General features: G+C 40.5%; 1 protein-coding gene across 5 annotated transcripts in view; it reads right to left on the bottom strand.

Annotated features, from left to right (window-relative positions):
• The window catches only part of WDR7 (WD repeat domain 7), a 145752-nt gene that overhangs the window by 69669 nt on the left and 54050 nt on the right, over nt 1-22033 (bottom strand). For all 5 annotated transcript variants that reach the window (XM_050912501.1, XM_050912502.1, XM_050912503.1 and 2 more), the window contains one exon: nt 2286-2507. In XM_050912501.1, the coding sequence (XP_050768458.1) occupies nt 2286-2507 (222 nt within the window). The remainder of the gene's footprint in view (nt 1-2285; nt 2508-22033) is intronic.

The following is a 22033-nucleotide window of genomic DNA, read 5'->3' as shown; positions in this document are numbered from 1 at the left end:
TACACAGGGATGTCAGCTGAAGAAGATGACAGACCTTTCCCTAGGTTTCTCAGAAATACAGCTTGGTTTGTGAAGTGCTGCACAGCCAACCCTGCATTTCCACGCTGTCACAACCAGGACGGCACTTGTTTCAGATGTGAGCACTGTGCTGTGTGTGCGCTCTCTCAACCAGCCTTTCCTTTGCCTTTCAAAAATCAGTGGAAGAAGCACCACGCTTCATGGAAGATGAATTTCAACCATCTACTGTGTGGAAGATGTGTAGGCTGTGCCTACACCAGTGACTTAAGCAGTGCTCCACGATGCTCTTGAGCTTCTGAACATGTTCTTCTACAGGTCAGCTGAAATGGCTGCTAGCTCAGTGCTGTGGCGTGCCAGCTAACACCCTCCTGGACAGGTCATGGGCAGGGCTCAGGGCTGCCTGGCAATGGACCATTCCCCGTGGGCAGACTGCACACCACCACCTTTTCTGGAGGCTAAGGGAATTTATCAGCATGGGTGCAAACCACCTTGGGCTAACAGACCTCAAAAGAAGGGAATGGTCCACAATATGTTTAATCTATTAGTATAATAATAAAGTTGTGTTTATCTATCATTGTTATAGCATTACATTACCGTGTTACTAAAAAGGCAGCACTTTCCCTGCACTTCATTAAAACAAAAATATAAAATTTATCATCATTATGAAACTCATTAGCTGCATATTTTATAGGAAAGTGAGTTGGGAGTAAAAAATGACTAGAAAAATCCAGAATGAGTTTTGCACCTTTTCTGACCAGTCTTTGTAGCCTGATAGAGACCCTGGGAGAGAGACTACTCTCCAGTAGAAGCAAGCAGAAACACAAGAAATGAAACCAAGACAAAGCATCTCCTCAGTCATGCTGTGGCAGACAAGGCCTTCAAGACTTCTTGTGCTAAAGGGACAGAATACTGCTCTGTGAGACAATCAGCTCCTCCAAATCATTTTCAGGTTTGAGGCACTGAACAGCGCACTTTGGAAGTAAGCGTGCACAGCTCACGTAACCAGGGCTCCAGACGGAAGGACAGTCCCCCTCTTTTATCATTGCCACCAGTGCTCCCCCGTAATAGCTTTGAGCTGAGACAATATGCTGGCTTTCAATTATTTGTTTTTTTTCACTTTTCCTCAAAGGCACTTGGGCAGCAGGTGAAGACTGAACTAGTGCAGGAGGAGAAATCCACTGCTGTGGAATTATCTTATAGCTAACCAGATAGTGGATGGCTTTTCAAGCGATACTGGCAACGAGTCTGTAGCGCTTCAGAGGGATCTTACAGAGATGACAAAGGGGACTTTTGCCAGACTCTACATAAAACAAACAAATACCAGCATGCTCAGGAACCTGGCCAAAATAATTGTATGAACCAAGGCACTCTAGCTGCATTTGCTTCTAGTAGATTTTGCACTATTAACATCAAATAGTCAATGCATAGATATGTAACCGTCTTCAATAAGATCGTGTTTACTGTCCACACTAAGGATAATTATGTCAACACCGCAGTACTAACTTTGATATAGGACCAGAATGTAACACTTCATACAGCACACCTTGAATTCCACCATTTTCTATTAAATTCCCGTCTTTGATTTTTACATAGGACATCTCACACACTTCCCCCTGCCCTCATCTCTCCTCATTGCCAAGTATGTTTTTCTATAGCCTACTGATCCACAGCCCAAAATGTACGTGTGTGAAGTAAGAAAACTTTCCAGTGCTCACTTACAGGGGGAACGACCCCACTAAGAGCAAGACCTACCAAGTGCTGAAAATGAAGATTAGTCAATGGAAGAGGCAGGACTAGCACTGATGGTGTCCCCCCTCTCTCTCTACTAACCCAAGGAATGTTTTCAGGATAAAAAAAAAAAAAAAAAAGAAAGAATTACATTAATGCAGTCTTAAACACAAGTGTTTTGGTTTAACTGGGAGAATACAGGACGTCAGAATTTCAGCAGAAGAGCTGGCTGATGCCAGAAAGCGCTGGCCTGGTTCCCCGCCGCGGTCGGTGCCTCCCTCCCAGCAGCACCGCTGCAAACCCCACACCCAGTCACCAGCTCCACCACTCCATTCCACTCGCTCTACCAGCACTGATTTCTTGGCAACCTCTTATTGTGGAGCTGTTTATTGTACGTTCAAAATTTATAATCTACCTTTTCCAGTGAGAGGATATTTTAAGTGAACCGGTTTGTACCGAAATGTAAATAACACCCCTTCCTCCCCACCCCCCTGCCCCAAACACCAGTGCAAGGGAAAATAGTATCCTGGGTTACTCACACGTATGCCTTGCCAAGGAATAATTTGATCCACCGCTAGTCAAACCAAATCCCTCGGGAATTTGACTGGAACTACGTGGCCGAGTGAGAAGTTTTGGAGGTTCGATTTCAGCTCCAAATTCTGCCCCGATCACCCCCAGCAGGACAATGGCCGTGGCTTGCTTCCGTCTCTCTTCATAGGATGTAGACATTTTTTTCGTTTGTGGGAGACCAGACAGACAACCTAAAATGAAAAATAAGAAATATGAGAAAAATCAAAAGCAGGGTTGTTCTTTAATACTCCAAACAACATTGTGTCTCCCAGAGAAAATAAAAGAGGTTTCCGTTTAACTTAAATCATGTCTTCAGAACTGTTACTGCCCTTACCAGGATTTTCGGCTGGTGGAGATGATTCCATTTTACTTCTCAAAACCTACAATGCACAATAAAGGTCTAAATACCACCTATTGCAAGGTCTGTCTTCAATGAAACCCACCCTTCAAAATCTGTCAAGATCTCACGGGGAAAAAAAGAGCCACCACAAAACTGTCTAATCTCCTAGTTTTATTTGTTCAGTTGAAAAAAGATTCGTGGAATTCTGTGTTTGTCTAGTTTTTGTGAAAGGTGATTTTTGGTTTGCTTCTTGTTAATTTTAAATTTGCATAACAAGTTGTAATTTTTTTTTTTTTTAAAAGAAGATGATTTTTTAGGATAGCTTATTTGTATTATATAAAAGCACCTTTTTGTTTTAGGATCCATCATCACAGTCAGATTCTTACTAAATTTTAGCATAACAGTATATGCCATTAAACCAAACTAGTATTTTTGTACACTAAAATGTTACATATGGTATTTTAACAAACATTCTTAAAAACAGTGAAAAAACCTCACTGTACTAGGAAATTTAAATAAAACTGAAATTTACATCATTAGTCCAATATAGCCCAGGGATTTTGAATTTCACTAAGCAGATGAAGTTTATTTTTTTTTGGAGTAAAGAAACAAAATCTTAGAAGAAATTGACTGGAATGAAAATACCGTATTCATTTACTCTGACAAGTACAGTTCACTTTTACCTATAACACTAATTCACAGCATACTAGGAAACGCCCTACCATATATTCTACAAAAATAATGAAGTCTTAATCCTTCTTACAGCACTCCACCGCTAAACCTTTGCCGAGAAGTTGGAAGGCACCACCCGGCACTGAATGAGACTTATCGGGCTCATGGATTAACGAAGGGTGAATTAGCGAGTCGCACTGTACATCTCTCTCTGCTAATGACATTCACATGGCTCGACAGGAAACGAAACATTACCTACAAGAAAGCTAACCAAATTTTAGAACCTGTGTTAGAAGGCCATCCTTGTTCAGGCAACCACGCTGTGGCTGCGACAGCGACGTGCCAGCCAAAAGGGAGAGAAAACCAACAGAAAGCTTAACAATGGTAGGGGAGAAAAAAAAAAAAAAGAAAGAAAAAATCAATAGTAACTGCCTTCAGAGGAAGAAGGATGAAAACGGGCTGTAACAGACAAAGCAAAAAATGTAACAGTTTTAATTGTTGAGCAATCGCTTATCCCACTCCCGCCATCTGCAGACACCAGTTTCTCATTAACATTTGCATACAGTCCGTTCACACGTTACACCTTGCTGCAGCCTCTCTTCCCCGGCGCCGGGGGAGCACGAGGGCCGCAAGCGGGTGCACGGCCGTGCACACCGTGGCCCAGCAGACCCCGTTTCCTGGGGGTGCCCCCCGCCGAAGGGCACCGCTGCGAATGACTGATGGCGGCTCCCTCCCTGCTCTCTGCGGCCGCCTCTAGCCCAGGTGCTCAGACAGAGCCCGGCGTGACATCTTAGATCAAGATGGATTGGCACAAACTCCTGATCCAAGATTGTTTTATACCATTTAATTTAGTTTCTTCCCCTGCTTGGATGAGCACAGCTCTGGTTATGGATTTCTATTCTAATGTGCTGCAGCAGGCGCGGGGAGCAGGCAGCGGAGCAGATGCTGGAGCAGGGGACGGCGGGATGCTGATCAATAGGCGAGGCGCTGACCCCGGCTGCGCCGCCCGCGCCGGCCACAGCTCCCGGGCGAGGAAGAAAGGAAGAGCGAACACATGTGCTGCTTCCAGTAGGAAATTAAACCACGGGGGCACGCGGTGCGCTGCGCCCTCCCCCCGCCCGCCTTTCATTTGATTAGAGCAGTATGAAGTTAACCCTTCACGAGATGCCGCAGGACGGATTTCAGAGCATCCTTCAAATTAGAGGCCTGCTTCAACAGAACTTTCGCATCGCAACTTTAAACAGCAAATATCGGAGCTAGCGGGCACCCGCAAACTCCGTCTCAACCCGCGCCTCCGTCACGCCACGGAGAGCCAGGAGCACTGTCATTGCCCAGCACGCGACGATACGTTCCATCGGCAATTAATACAGGATCCAGCGAGAAAGCTCCCAGGCCTGCAGCAGCACGGTGCTGCGCGCTCGGCGTAGACTCGCAGCTGAGCTAATTCCTACCGCTGACCCCGCGACTCCAGCACCCAGATGTCAAGGAGATAACTCTTTGTTAACCAAACAATAAATTCCAACCAGAACAGGGTGGGAAATATTCTTAGAGTGTTTCATTAGCAATCTGGCATATGATAGTCTTTATCCTGCTCACTGCTGCAGTGTAGGATTTTCTACCTCAAAAAAAAAAAAACAAACCCAAACCCAAGAAACTAAAAAAACCAAACCAAAAAACTCCCAAAACAACGAAATCCCAACCCTCCCCCCAGAAACATTCCTCCCCAAAACCTCTAGATGAGAGGGAAAAAACTCCTTAAATATTTTTGCCTTTACTTTTTTTTTTTGTTTGTTTAATTACTAGCGGAAACACACAATTAATTGCAATGATTTCCTGCAAATAAACTGACAGTCATTTGGGAGATTTTAAAATGAAATAATGTCTATAAAAGTAGTCCTTCCTACAGTTTCATTTGTCTCATGAAAATTTGGTATTTTCTCACAGCGACGTGCCTCCATTTAATCATGCTAAAGGGTGACACAGAGATCCATTTTCTTGACAGGACGGTTGATCACCCTATCACAGTAAGAAAATTAATAACCTCAAATAGCTCTATGTGGAAAACAGAAGCTACACTGGTGAACGGACAAAAATGTTCTACATTTTAGTTGTAAAAATAACACACTTCCAGATCCACACACCAAAAGAGAAACCTATCGTGTCCATGCATTTACCCAGGTGGGTTTTCTTTAGACAAAATGACGATATTAAATATTTCAAATATCTCAGTTTTTGAGAATTAAACATCCACAACTGCTTAGAGGAGACAGCTTTACAGATAGCACGAAGCATATTTATGAAGTGTTTAAAATATAGGTAAAATATTTCAGAAGTTTAAATTGTTTAAAAGGCTGTGAGATATTGATTACTTCATTTAAAAAGCAGTCAGAGAGTGCAGCCATGAGGTCAGGATAAATTTAACAGTTTGAAGCACTTTACTAAATAACTCTACAGATCATGTTAACTGGCTTTGCACAGTTCTTGGGTAAAATTAATTTTACCCTAGCTTACAATAAAAGGATTAAAAGACAAATTAACTTCTCCAGGTTTAACTGGAATAGGAATCAATGGATTTGAATTAAGGTTGAAGGTGGTTTTATGAGAGATGGACTGCTACCAGATACTTCACATCTGCTATTAGGCGCATACTGATGGTAGTCCCGTATTGTATCAGGTATCAAAGCCTCGCAGAAGTGGTGCCAGACCCATTTATTACTATCAAACATACTGTCTGAACCTGTGGCACTGCTGCGGTGGTTTGAGCACAGAAGGCTGGTCTCCGGCGGCCCCAGTCCACCAAAACCATGCCCAGCCAAGCTCCATCAAATGGCTATCATCATGGAGAGCCACGCAGCCACAGCGTGGTGAACAACAACCCAACACAATTAACTATGGGGCTGTAATTGCATCCAATAATTTAAATGGAAGCGTAATCACTGAGATTTAGTCGTAACATTTAACATGCATAAAATTCTTTGAAGTGAAAAAACCTAGGAAAGATGTTGCAGTAGCCCCATTTCCACCGCCATACGCTCTGACAGCCGAGAGAGAATCCTCATCTGAGCTCAAATACAGCAGAGATGCACAGCACCAGGAACGCCACAGCGAGGGTCTGCGGGCTTTTGGCAGGCGTAAGCCCGCTAAAATATCTAAAATTTTGGAAATATATATTTGAAATTAATAAAGTAATTTGCTCAAGACCACAAATGTATTTCGTATCAAATGTGCTGGAGAAGTCAGACCTTTCATCCCAACCTGGTATTTTAAGGGTACAAAGAAAACCGACAACCAAAGCCCTCTCGATTTTTGTCACAGCTCATATTTCCCAGCACTGAATGCACACAGTCAGAATTCACTATCTATAGATGAAAGCTTGCAAACTGAACTCCATGAAAAGCATCGTCACGTTTCCCTCCTGTCTGCCAAGTCCCTCTCTCTGCATTTCTTTTGACAAGTTTTCTGTTTATTTATGAAGGGGAGGTTTGTAACTGGGCAGGTTGGGATACGGATTTCCATCCATCCTTCCTTTTCCTCTCTCTCTTTCAGGCCTGAAAAAATATATAGTTAGTTAAATTCAGAGAATCCTCACAGTCCTTCCATCAGATGCCAGGGAGGAAGCAAACACACACCAAAATGTGGTAGAGACAGAACTTATTGGCAACAACCACCGAAACCGTTCACATTTGCAACTGTAAATGTTTCTCTGTACCAGATGGGATATTATAGAAGAACGCACAAGAGCTATGGGGGGAAATGCAATTTTGCTTACATTCACCTTGGCTGTCAATAATTTAAAATATTTCTTCGTGTCAATTGTACTATTTTCTTACAGTAAACAAATTTACATAATGCTCTGCTTGTGAACGAAAAAGGAAATGGCAAAAAAATTTAAGAAAACTATATACTAAGTGTGCCTGTGAGAGATACTTACCTTTAACTGCTCAGGATTCTTAAACCAGTCAAAGCCATGCTATGGGTTTGCCTACATTTCTAGTTTTTAAGATTATAGACAGAAGAGTAATTACAGTAATTTCAGCACCTCCTGAAAGCTTACAAAGCCAGCGAGTTCACAATAAATCAGAACTGAAAAATATTATAAAGAAATAACAACAACAGAAAGTGACCACGAGGAAAACGCGGAAAGACAGGAAACAATCTATTTTATCTAACCTTATGAAAACTGTGGTTACTCATTACTAACCTCACATTATTAAAAGTATTTTGATTGCTTGAAAGTGTAGCCATTCCTATATACACAGCTCCCTCCACTGGCACAGCAGAGAAGGGTCCTCGTGAGCCCAGCACAGAAAGCGGCGAGGGATGCTCTGGGTGGGGAGAGGCAGCAGCCCCAGCGCGGAGCTGAGCAGGGCTCTGACCCATCTCACCTGATTGAGCTCCTTGCAGCTTACTCTCAATATACACTAAAAAATATTAAGTGACTCCATACAGTTTCTTCTCATCTCTGCGGTTTGGCTTAGTTTGGAATAACCGCCTTGTTTTTTAAGAAAATTAAGCACCCTCCCATCATAGCAACAACAGCAGCAGCAACAAAAAAAAGCAAACAAAAAACCCCACCACACCCCAAAAAGACAGCGTGGATTTTGGATGCGGGTCTTTCACATACAAGTGGTCTTTGCTAAATACACTTCTGGAAATTCAAGTTACATTTTCTTAAACGTTATTTGTTCCTACTATCAGAGTGTAAATGCCACACACATGAGAAAATTTGGTCCAATAGAAGGAAAAATAAATCTGTGTCTGAGGCTACCTTTTCTTTGACTCTTTCCCGCTGTGCACAGCCTCTGCTGGGGAGCTGAAGTTCCTGCCTGGAAGTGCCAACGCCAACGGGAAGCTCGGGAACTTCTCCCAGGAAGCCCCGTCAGCCCATCCCCAAGGCAGCAAGGTCTCACAACGTCCTTCCTTATTTCCTCGGTCACTACATGCACTCAGAACGCTGGTACTAAAGCTAGCGCTGAGTACCACGGAAAGACCTCTTCTGATAAAATAACGTGTAAAGAAAACTTGTGAAAGGACATACACCCGGGTGAAATACGCCACCGTGAGCTGCCCAGCGCTTGCCGAAGTTAAAGCCACCTTTGTCAAGATTTAACTTACGCACTCATTCTCCCGCCACTTACAAGAAAGAGGCAAATATATAAAGCTTTTTCTTTGGAGCAACTTATTCCTGTTTTCAGTCTTTTGTTCATTGATAGTGAAAAAATATCTGCAACTATGGAAAACTGACACATTCCTGAAGTTGTGGCCCTTACCTTTTATAAACCAGAGCAATTCCAGTGTCTTCGATATATTTCTGAGATTTACATGAGTGCAGATGGAAAGCTCAGGTATTTTGTGAAATTAATTTTATTTTCCTCCCACATAAAAAAAAAATTATCTTCCAACTTGACTGCCACCATGACAGTCAATACGTGGTGGTTGAGCACAGAAATCTGGCGATACAGTGGCAAGTTAAAGAGACCTTATCTGTGACTGCTAATGCTGAAATCTAATATTTATCTTCTATCGTTATTAAGCATTTTTTTATCATTTTCATTTTTGCTGTTTTCATTGTACTTCACATTGGGCTGTTCCAGGAAGCACATATGAGATGCAGAATCAAACACAGATTTCAAACACTGGCTTGCTCATTAAGACATAACACATTTTGTAATCAATTTTTTTACTATCCCTATAATTGAGACCAGAACTATAAAAGATTAAAAACAAACTACACTGCAGTATTATCTATATATAGTTCAAATGCACACTGTTTGAATTAAATTTGCTCAAGAGAAGTAGTACAGGCATTTTAGTGTCAATTAGTATTTTAAATTAAATCTTTTGCTGTGTCTTATAAAGATATCTGCTTTCAAACTATTAGATAGGGAAGAGAGCCACATAAGAAGAAACCAAGATATTTATGAAATTTTCCTGCACATTTTTATTATTCTTACTGATAAGATACATGTGTTTTAAAAAGAGATATGTATATGTTTAGATAATGAAAGAGGACTTGATAACACCACTTGAAAATAAATTTAGGTAAGGACATGCAAAGAATTGCTCTGGAATCAAAACAAAAGCTGGGTTTTGGTTGTTGGGTTTTTTGTTTGTTTCATTTTGCTTTTTTTCCTCCCACAAAGGTCTCCTCCCTATTGGCACGCTGAGCTGATTTATTTGATAATGCCTGTCTTGTTATTTTCTTTTCGTGTCCGCAGCAAAGTATTTGAAATAATGGCGTATTGTTACTGCTGTAAAAACTGGAAGCGTTTAAATTTTTTTTCTAATATTTCATAGGATGTCTTACAACAGACAAGTTTAATTATTAAACATCAGTAAGTCACATAGCTTTGTATTATTAAAGGCAGGACATTTTCTGGTTTACTTTTTGATAACATATTCCCTGTGTGATGCCAGTAATATGGTTTCATGCAGGTAGCCAGCTGCAGCAACTTCGAAAGAGAGGAGAATTATAAAACCTCTCATGGTGAATAATAATATTTATTAGGTGAGTATAGAGTATTATTTTTAGAAGAGACTGTTGCAGCCACCAAGACATTTACAAAAACTGGGGGGGGGAAGGTTCATCTTCGTCAGATCTTTCATTTAAGACCCTATCTGAAATCAAAGGGTCTGACCCCACCGACGACCTCAGGTCAGAGACCCGGGGAGGTCAGAGCCCACATGTAAATCCCCGTAGTTTACCATGCGGTACACTGAAACATGCGCTACTGAAAAATGGCAATGTATTTGTTAATTAAAAATGGTAGCTTTCAGGATAACAAAACCTGTCAGGAATCTGTTAGCCTCCAATCAAAGCATTGCATAGCAGCTACCGGCAGCCTTAAGGGTTAAGACACTGATTTTCTTCTGCATAGGTGGTGCTATTTTAAGCCAATAGTGTGTTTAAACCCACACCAATGAAATCAATACAGCACTGCTCTACTCAAGGTGAGACCAAATAAACCTGTCGGAAGCTCTGAGAAATAGGCTTTGCAGTACACACCGAGTGCTAAGTGCCTTTCAGCCCAGAGATCTGTCATTAAATAATCATTAGCCATCGTTCATTCTTCCTAAAAAGCTCAACGCCTGAACTTGTTCGGTACCCACTAGGCATTCGTACAGCCCCCCCGCACTCATTAGCGCTTCGGGATGGTTGCACCGCTCTTGAACAACGCGCTGCCTTCGTCCAGCACGCCTGGGAACAACCGCTCCCCTGCAAAGGCAGGGCTCCCACACCTTCCAGCCTGCCAAGCCTATTTCATGCACCAAGCACACCCTAAAAATTTTGCAAATGAGCGTTTAAGTTACTTGGCTTTATCTTGCAACAAGAGAAAAGACAGATGTGTGGTACGGCTCTCTCTGTTTACCTGTGCACTCTGGATTTACAACGTTGGAAAAGCCAAATAGCATTGCGTAAATCCCAGGCTGCTTCACACGTTCAGATTAAAGCCAGCGATAGATGACGTATTAATTACATTCATGCAGTTATAGATTCTTATCTGGCCTCACGGCAACTTTTTTTGCAGCAGGAAACATTGACTTGAGTGCCAATTATTACTTTATAACGAGGCTATATGAAACTAGCAGCAAACTGGTTTCATCTATGTAACTGCAAATACTGAGGTTGCTGTTAGTCACTGTCTGTAACGTACCAATAAAAACCCAAGAGACATTTAATAGTTACTGAATACCTGAAGCAAGGACAACAATAATAAATTTTGCTTTTGGAATATACAGGCATAGAAGTTAACCTGTTTTCTCTTAGCAATAAACATTCCTTTTTTCACCAATGCTCTGTGAACTTTGTGAGGAAAACATCTGTTCACTTTCAAAAAGCAAGCAAACAAATTAGCTGTTCTCTTCAGTACACACGTGTTTTCACCAACAAGCGACTGAGCAATCATCATCTTAAGCTAATTTAATTCTGTTGTAAGCCGTATAGCCCAAAGTATTTAATAACTTGAGAATAAATTTTACTAGTGACATTTGATTGTTTCATACAACATCCAAAAACCAGACATCAGTTAGGTATTAATTGTCCCCTAACCTTGCTGTTTCAATTTTTAGATTCTGTTTTATGCTGCAATCTCCAGTAATCTGTATTTCTCTTCACTACTGTCTACATAAGTGACTCATAAATAAAAGCATTTTAAATGTTCATCATACCTTTTCAAAATTTTGATTATAATCACTTTAATGTCACTTCTAATAAGGGAAGTTTCGATGCATTAACTCAGTGCTTTAAAAACAGCAAGTCACACTCACTAAAACATGCCTGATATTTCCCCATCTGAACAGCAGAGAATCCATTTTGTCTTTGACTATTTCCCTGCTCTCAGCCCTGCAAGGAAGCAGCATCCTCACCCATTTTGTGCTCCCAGATGCTGCAGCACAGTGAAATATTCCGTCATAAAAGGAATGGCACAGCAGAAGAGAAAATTCCAGTAAACTGCAACAGATGAGAATGGTGGCTGCAAAAAGTACTTACTCTATATAGAAAAGCACATTTTCTACACGAGCCCAGCAGCCTTATGAAAATTACAGTGATGACTGTCTTACAGCTTTCTAAATGTATGACAGCTCTGAGCATTTAAATAACTCTACCATTAAATTATACACAATTTGTAATTCCATCGGGGAAACCAAATATTACAGAACAGTGAAAGATTGTATTGTTAACATTTGTATTAGAAGTAACTAGTTTGCACATAACTAAAGCCAGATAAATGTAAACATAAGATTTTTTTTAACAGCATTTAATAAGCTGTTAAGAGACAATGAAAGAAATTTATTGTTGAGTTCCAGATCTCTCTAGACATAGGTAAGACTCCAATAAAACCAGTACAAATCTGGACTTCACATTCTTAAGTATGATTATTATTTTACTGAAAGGAACGTAAAACTATTTAAGATTATAGTCATTTTGAAACCAAATGGCAACATTTTTGATGCTTTATGAAAAGATGTTGTTCCTATTGGAAATCAATAAGAAGGCAGAAGAAATTAGATAGCTATGATTTGCCAAGAAATCAATAAGAAATAGAGCAATATCAGAACCCACGTTCTTTAACTTTTACATATTAAAATTGGACTTGCATGTGAACAGAACTTTAAGAATTTACAGGAGAAAACATGTGAGGTGCCATTATATTTTTGTGACATATCTATCATATCTTGTCTGACAATTTAAGGTATTATGCTTTTAAGATCTTTCTGATTTTGACAAATTAAAATACATTCCCAGTGCTTAAAGACATTTAATTTCAAATGATTTAATACATCCTTAAGAACATTCTGTAACACACACACACAAAAAAAATCACTGTCAAATACTTATTTGCAGGCACCTCCTATGATGCTTTGCATCAACCATCACTGGGAGGAGTGGGGGGAACCTACAGCTGCAAAGGCACCAAACCTGCACTTAGTAAATTGTGGCACAAGAACGACGGGTAGTGTTGAGCAGCACCCCACAACAAAACAAGCTTTTCTATATAGAAATATAGAAAGAAAAAGGAGAAAAAGGAAAGCTTTTAGCAGCATAACAAAGAGAATTTAGATGAAGATGGGGGTAATATTTCATCAGGAATTTTTTCCCCCAACTTAACCCAGAAAAAACACGTCGGTGGTTACTTTTCAGCACTGTTCCAGAGCCTTCCCATATAGCCTTTGCACTCCAGGTATGTCCTGTTACGACAGTATACGTACACAAACACATTTCAGATCCCCCCTGTGCCTACAGATGGAAAGGAATTCCATGGATACTGTGAAACACATTTTAATATTTATTTGTTGCTTGTTTAGCAATATAGAGAGTCTTTAGACCAACATTCTTTAATACTTAAATTTTATTTAAACCACAGTAGACTTTACTTTTCAGTGGGATCATTTTAATCAAATAGTGAAACCAACAAGATGTAATTCTCATTTTCTGATTCACTATCATCTAATACAGCTAGAAACTGGAAAAACAAGCATCTCCTCGGAAGGCAGGTGCAGGTTTGTGCAGGAGCAAGAGGCGGCAGCAGGGAGGGAGGAAGCCCCAGGGCAGTGCCAGAACCGCGCCGGCCCTGCAGAAGCCGAAGGCCCGCGGCCACGGCCGGGGAGCCCCGGGGCCGGGGAGCCCCAGGGCCAAGCCGGTGGGATGCACGACCCCGCGGAGCGGTTCCCACCCTGGTACAGGCAGAGAGGGACCCGGCACTGCCTTTCAGCACGCGCGATTTACACACAGCTTTATCGAGGGCTCCAGCGCTGAATACAGAACACACTCTATTTGGCTTTCAGTCAATTAAGCTTTAAGCTGTCAGCAAACAAGACTTTTAAGTTAATTTTGAATCACCACAAATCAAGTTGAAGGTTGTGAAAGGGCACGCTCACATGCCGGCATGAAAAAAGGCAGTTTAATTGCCTCTGAATAGCTATTATATGCTGCAATTGGCCTATTGAATCTTAGATGATCTATTTATTTATCAAAGTGCAAAGACTGGTAAAAGAATGAAGTGTATGAACTTTAATAATCTTCTCTCTTGCGTAAGTAGGTAAAATTAAAGTTTTTGCATATAAGAAGTACTATTGAAATGATAATCTTTTAACACAGTTCAATATGTTCACATTATATTTTACTTTTTAATAGTTACAGCTGTCCAAACTACAGCTGAAATGTAAAAACAAGCAATTTCCAATACAATAAGGCATTGCTATTTTTTTTTTTTTTTTTAAACTTCCATCAGGTTTTTCATATACTATGTAGATAACTGATGTTTTGAACCTGCTAGCTGGAAAACCTGACTATCCAGAAGGTAAAAGAAAAACACTATAAAATGCTATAAAACCAGCTGCTATTAAAACATGTTACAAAAAACTGCTATAAATTTCATACCAGACCTCTGTCTTCATGACAAGTACTTTTGTTTAGAATAAAATGACATCAGACAGCACCCACAGAAACGGGTCTTCAGAACCTAAAAGTTGTTTTCATCCATCTACCTAGAAAAACTGCAACGCAAACTAAGGAAATACCATTTTTAAGATGTATCAATAGAACTAATTAATTTTAAGAATAACGTCCTCTAACTTTGCTGTGACTAATCCTATGCTTAAAATACACAGTTAACCATAGAAAGGGTCCAGCTGGTTTCTTAACACAATGCATACATACATACACACACACCAAACAGTAGAGTCTAGAATTATTACAAATGAATGGACACAATTTCTCTTTTTGTAACTAACTACAAGAAGTTGCTTTCAAACACAAATAGTCCAACCAGCTGCAATTCTTCACTTGTTAAATGACGCAAGGTTTTGACTAGGTATTCTCCTTCCCTTCAAATCCCACTCACAGAGCAAGACAGCCTGGGGGAATTCCCTTCCCATGTTTTAGGTACCCGAAGGACAACCCACGACCCTAGTTACCTTGAGTTACTGGAAAGAGGTAGGGAAGGAAATTCAGAACACCAAAGTCAGGAGCCGAAAGGTGCAGATTGGCACCGCCGTTTATTGTTCTAAATGTCAGCCTGGTACCTTGTATGCCTTTTGTTTTTCATTGCTCCTGTCACCCTGGGGGAAGATTCACAATCTGAAATTGTGATAACAGCTCCCTTATCCACTTAAGATTGACCTCAGTCAAAACCCTCCATGTTTGATGTTCTTCCTATCATCAGGTCCTGCAAAACTTGTGCGAAGTAGTGTGGTTTGCATGTAAAACCTGAAGAACTATGCATAGCAAAAACACGCCTTCAAACAACTATTGGGAAGTAGTGAAAAAGATCTGCCAATGATGGAACACAGTAACCAAAACTAAGTCTGTCAAAAATTTACTCTTCCAGCACTGGAAGAGACCACGTGTAAGGAAATGATGTGGTTACGACTACGTCTCATTTCACACCTGCATTTCACACCTGCTGTTCACCAAGGTGTCCCATGTCACGAGGAAAGTCCAGCTGGAGCTCAGGAGAAAGAGGCCACTGCTACAGCGACTGCTCAGGCTCTGGGGTGCTGGAGAGGGGAGAGGAGAGGCCGGCCGCAGGCTGCGGCACAGAGAGCGCAGGAGACGAAGCCCAGGACGGTCCTAGAGGCACGGGCCAACCTGCCGGTCTCATGCTGTTACGAATACCTCCTGCTTGCTTTGAGCAGCGCAGCTCATTACACGGCATGAAAAGAAGATGGGCCAGGAGGGTTTTCTGGAGAGAAGCAGAGCTTCCACTGAGCACTTTGATTCATGCAAGAAAGATGAATGTTTAGGGCAAATAAGATGCAACAGCTACTCGCTATGTCCAGGTGACCACACAAGACTCTCCTTGGGCAGGAAGGTGAAGGATGGGGGTTTTTACGGTGAATATTTATGATCCCATCCTGGCATACCACGCAGACTGCTACAGACCACAATCCTGCTATCACAAACAATTACCTGGTCAACGATTTCTGCTCAGCAGGTTATTGTGCTGCTGGGTGCCCGTAGCTAGTTCTGCGATTTCAACACAGAGAAATATTTTCTTCTTTTTTTAAGTCCAACATAGACTGACTTAGTGCTGAGACACCACCTGATATTTTTGAGAAGGAAAATAGGTCAGAGGAGGCGATAAGGCATTAAAGTCACAAGAGCAGTACACAGAGCAAGTGTGTTTTAAACTGATGAAGTGGGGGCCTCTGAAATGTAGTCTACGTATTGTCAGGGTTATAGAAAGTGTTCAGATGACACATGAAAGGCTTATGCACCCAGGGGTGAGGAGACCACTAGATCCATGCAGACCTTATCTCTTCCTTCACGAATTAAAGCAGACCCTGAGGCACCAGCAGTTTAACTCTGAGTTATAAGAGATGTTCTGTATCCACACAAGTAAACTCTGCCCATGTTTGGTTCTTTTAATAAGCTATATGTAATTATAAATGAAATTGTGGCTTGACATTTTAAACCTTAACATCTACCTTATTTTTCCACCAGCAAGCCCAAAAATGTAAATTAAAAAAGCACAGAGATTTCAGGTCTTTGCTTTACATCACTACTTCATTGCCCCAGGAATTAGTATAACCTCAGGGCAACAGCACTCAGATATCTAGGTAATAAAAAGTAACAATTAAATTCAACACAGCAATTGTTATTAAACAGAATTATTATTACTGCTGTTGATGCAGTAAATTCATATTCTGCAATAAACTTACTGTATTACAGATGAAAAACAGCTCACATTGCATAAAATGGTAGACAGTGATCTCAAACTACAGATGTCCAGCAAACTTAAACAAAAAAATCTTCCTAAATTTCAGAAGTTGCTTCCAAGGAAATCTTAAAGAAGTTGTACATTATATTTAACAATATATTGGTCGTCAAGTAAAGGATTCATGTAGTAATAACCGGCACAAGCTTCTGGGAAAGTAATCTCCACATGGAAATTCCTAGACTCCAGTAGTTCTTATGGCAACATTTGTAAGAACTGTCTTCCACATGGAAATGGTTAATTTACGCAAATAAATACTGCTAACTTAAAACTTACTGAGGTGGATTAAGGGAAATCGGAGAGATGTTTGCACCTGTTTGTCACCACACACCTTTCTGAAATGCCGGACGTTAGAAGGAGCTGTACCGATGCTGTCACACGTCCCGAAGGCAGCACGGGAGCGGCGTTACCTGCGTTAGCTGTGCCTTACCAAAGGCCTCAGAGCTGCTGCATTCCTTGCTAGAGCTGCAGCACGCATTGCAAGGGACTTCCCTGCCCGCTGCCTCCTCAGGGTACCACGTGGGGAGTAAAACTCCTCTGTCGAACACTAAAACGCAAAGACTTGCTGTGCCTCTGAAGGAATTCTTCAAATGTAAGACACACATGAGAATTTTTTTTTTTTTTTTTTTTTTAGGCAAAACAACTGCTGTAAAGAAGCTGGCTAAGAACTGTAGCAAAACTGGTGGCCTTGCCATGTCCCCAACGCATTGCCCAGCAGTGACAGAAAACAGAAACTGTTTATACACTCATGTGCCTCAACCATCAAAGAAAACACCTGCTTAAATTTAAGCATACTCCCACCACACACTTTAACATCATTACACTATTATTAGAACCAAAAAGAAAACCCAGAAAGTATGAGACTTACGAAGCTTTTGGTTGCAACGCTAACCAAAAATTAAACATAACAGAATAAAAAGAAAACAAAAAATGAGGACTCTCAGGAATACTAGAAAAGCCACATTTTAATACATTGCTTTTATAACCTGTGCCTCTTTAAAACTCCACTTCTACACCTGAAGAAATTCTTCTAAATAATTTTCTTTTGACTGTAATGATCTTTCAAAAGTCTTTGATTGAATTAAGGAAAACATTACGCTGAAGCGTTTCTGCCTAATGTCACTGAGAGAAGATGAGCAGCCACAAGAATACTATTAAGGTATAAATGTTTTTAAGACAAAGAGAACTAACTTTTCCCAAGTTAATACGATTTTTCAGAGTAACTGCAGCACAAAGGGAGACTGTGCAGCGCTGGAAGAAGACATCTGCCACCAAAACAACAAAAGAATTTCAGACAAGAGTCCCAGATCGATTTTCACAAAGTACTGACGTATAAAGCACACACTGATGCTGACTTCCCACTTTCACACACAAAAATAAGACTGTGTAGGGACTGATACTACTTGGATACATTACACGAAGTTTAGTATTAAGCTGTATATCATCAAATAAGTACAGCTATCAGAAAGTATACAAAACTAAATGAAAAAAGTTATGTTTTCAAATACAAAAGCAAGCATTTGTAGATGAATGCATGTTAGAGACTGCTTCTCATGCTACATTAAAGAAATCAATAGTTAACACAGTCTTTATTCAAAACTGCACTGTCTGCGAATATGGCTTTCATGTAATATACTGATTTCATTGAAATATGTCATAGATGAAGTAAACATTTTAAAATTTGAAAAGTTATTTGCTCCTATAAGTTGTGGCCTCTAAATTAGTACGACATGGTGTAAACACATAGGTAGAGAGAGAATGCTAAACTTAATTAACACACCAAAACGTCCACCCTCTAGACACGGCAGCTCTGCCAGGTTTTACGCTCAGCGGATTTGCTGCCCTCGTGGGAGGTAGGAGAGGTGCTGTGTCCTGCACCCCCCGGCCGGCCACTGGCGAGCAGCAAGAATTGTTAGTCCTCAACTACACAAAACCTGCAGCACAGGGGTAACTGCAATCCAAGTTCTGCACACCCTTTCCAAAGCAGCTCCCCGAGATGCCGCCTTCGGGCCGGCAGACAAGCAGCTGCTGAACAACGTGACGCTGGCACACGCGTCCAGGCGTCCAAGCTTTTCTGTTTTCAGCTCCGTGGCTCTCAAGCTGAAGAAAAACTGATGTTGCTTCCCACAGAGGACAAAGATATTTAACAATGCTGCAATCCAAGTTAGAGCTTAAAACCTACGTATATTGCCTTTTGTTAAGTAAATCTTTTTGAAATTATTATTCACGTTTGCTAGCTTTTTCAGCCAAAGCACTTTTAATTTATTTTTTGAAATCTACAGTCATTTTTGAAGTGTCAGTTATTTCTAAATCAATATAAACGTTATAACTAAACACAAGCTGGCAGCCCGGTTTGGAGCCGGCTCTGTGGCAGCCCCTGCCCGGCTGAGGACGGACCCCACAGCGCTCAGCACAGCCCACAGCTCACAACTCTGCAACTGCTCTGCGCTTCTCCGTTAATTACAAACCACCCCACCAGCCCCCCAAACAAACCAGTTGTCTTGAATTAGTACTTCCTTAATGAATACACGTAGCACTCTCCCAACGCTGACAGATGCCACTCAGACAGATGTCAAGCCCGTAACCCCCTCGCAGAGAGCAGAGCTCTTAATGGCGTTTACTGGGCGACATCTGCTTGACTGGCAGATGCCCATATATTTTCAAATACACGCAGCTTTGTTGGAAAACCCTGTGTTTTTACATGAATTATGTTTCCTTAAAAATAAGGAACGGAATTTTACCCCTAATTTCATGCTCCCTATAGACAGCTAATTACATGTTGTTGGAACCTAGATTCTCAGTTAACTTGGTATACAGTTATCTGTTAGACACATTTCTCAAGGTGCTTCAGAATTCCTGTTAGTACACACGACAACTCCATTGAAAAATTAACTTTCACATGTTAAATAACCTGTGTCTGTGAATTCACATTCAACTTTTAATTGTAAGAGAAAAGACCAAGTGACAGAGACGAGTCAGCGTGTATTTTCTCTGTTTTCTTAATTAGCATCTGAAAGGGATGAAGTTTGCTTTGGATGATAAAACCTCACTTTTCTGGTGTTTTACACAATAGTCAGTGCATGATATGGTAGATGGTTTTCCAATGAGTGATTAAATACAAATTAAAAGCTTTTTTTGATCTCTCTATGGTGGGCTTTGGAGATACAAAAATGTATGTGACAGGGTTTGTAGAAGGTGCTCAGGTTCCGTCTAACCTACTTAAAAGAAACCCAGCAGGAACTTTGTCCAGAGACTGACTCTTTTGGCACCCTCATTGTGCTGAACAGTGGGCCACTGGCTTGTTTGCTGGGGATGGCAGATGGTTTCATTTGTTGTGTACCTCCACTCCACCCCAAATTTTCAGTGCAAGTCCGGCTGGTAACGGGAGGGACGCAATGGGCAACGGCACCTGTCGCTCCCCCTTTAAAGAAGTCCAGCTCCAGCAGTAAGAAAGAGAATGAGAGAAACCACCAAAGTAGTCCATAAGCTCAATATATTATTAAATTTTAAAAAAGAAAAAAAAGCATAGTATATGACTTAACAGATGACTGTCCACAACTCTCAGTTCACAGTTTGTTGAAGTATTTTCTTCTGTTACAGTATAAGCTTTCGAGTAAAAAATTGTAACAACACACAGAGAAAAATAATACATCACCTAGGAACTAATTTAAAACTACTTCAAATAGTTAGATGGTACCAAAATCAGAAAGTCTAGACAGTGCAGGTAAAATAAGAAGTGCTCGAAATAGGAGAAAATGATGGCAGTTAAAAACGTTTGCAAATGCATTCCATGTACTGCTGCACTTCAACAGCAGTGATGCAGTAAGATACAAGACAAATCACAAGAAACACAATCCCTGCCCTTACACTGTTGGAGCTTTAACACAGACAAATATTGTCACTGATTAAAGAGCTATTTCTAAGTTCAGAGTATGGATTAATCTAGCAATATTTCTTACTTCTGACTTTGCCAGATAAAGCATAATTATTGCTGGAAAAATACTACTCGTTATGCTCAAAAATAGGTTTGTGAAAATTGAAGGAAGAGATTTAAAAGAGTAAATTTTCAAGTTGACAAACATTTATCAGTAGCATTCCTAGATTTTATTTTCTATATAAACTTTTGTATGTGCACTACTATAACTGCTCGAACTCTCTCCTATCAGAAATAATTGTGTCTGTACAATGCACAAGTCATACATAAGCACGTGCTTGACTGAGACTCATTTTGGTTACACGGCTAAACAAAGAGTATTTTTAAAGGATCTATTTACTGCCTTAACCTGCTACAACACATTTTCAAACAGGTCTTTCTCTCTCTCTGCGCAAGGGATCACCAAGGGACGAGGAGAAGGCTGACCATTATTTCTTCCCGTTCTGTGCACTAACATCACGGCAGCATGCAGGAGAAAATGGACTGGACCCAATAGTAAGCCTGACCTCTGCAGCTACAGCTTTTTCGAATGACAGATCCTTAGGAATAAATTGCATTTCAATTCCCCACTATCCTGATGCAGCAATTGACTATGCTGCATCACAGCCTTTCCTAAAATGATAAATATTTATGTTGGCTCACATAGAATAGAATGAAAATGTATCTGTTACTGGTTTTATTTATGGAAATACCATCAGCAGCAAAGTCTTAACTGAAACCTGGCATTCCTATTACAACCACAAGCAATACCAAATGCCACTGACAGGACATTTGCGTAACATCTACAGTCACCCTGGGAATTAATTAGAACTAAATTAATTCTGAACTTGCTAGAAGTTTCTGTTGATTAGGTATAAGAACAATCCATACAATATTCAGAATATGTATCATATTATGCCCCAATATGTTACTTATTTCCATTATTAAGGTAACATTGCACAGCTCAGAGGCAAACACTTTGCAACCTAACAGTTACTTCCTTGAAGTTCTTCATTTCCAAAACAGCTCCACAGGGTGACTTCAGTGGATTTCTAAAGACAGTCTATTTATGCTATTACATCATTTTCTTTGTAAGTAAATAAATCTGTCAGAGGTAGCGATGCACTACAAAGCAGCCTTTTTCACAGCATCGGTGACATTTGACCCTTCATCCCTGTTACATGCTCAGCCATGTCCTTGCTTTACCACCCCTATAGATGCTGCTGCATCTGTGCTAAAACATAAAGACGTATATCTGTATTTCCAAATATGTAACAGTACTATGTTGTGGTGGGTTTTTCTTAAAGTATTTTGCTCTTCCTTTGTTTACTGCAAAAACATATTTGCATTTCTAAATGAAAACTTAGATGCTAACTTGAAGCCTAAAACTACACAGAGAATACAAATAGATTACAAATTACAAAATTTAAAAAAATTTAAAATAAATTTTGAAAAAGCCAATTTACCATCATGATGAATTCCAAAATTTTGACCACTGAAGCCAGTAGATTTTATGCCCAACTAGGAAAAAATGCTGTTGTCCACATATGAATTATTTAAGCAAAACGTTTG

Source organism: Gymnogyps californianus, chromosome Z, assembly GCF_018139145.2.
Source record: "Gymnogyps californianus isolate 813 chromosome Z, ASM1813914v2, whole genome shotgun sequence".
NCBI classification, from domain to species: Eukaryota; Metazoa; Chordata; class Aves; order Accipitriformes; family Cathartidae; genus Gymnogyps; species Gymnogyps californianus.
Note: the sequence above shows the minus strand (reverse complement) of the source record. Positions and strands in the feature narration are given on the sequence as shown.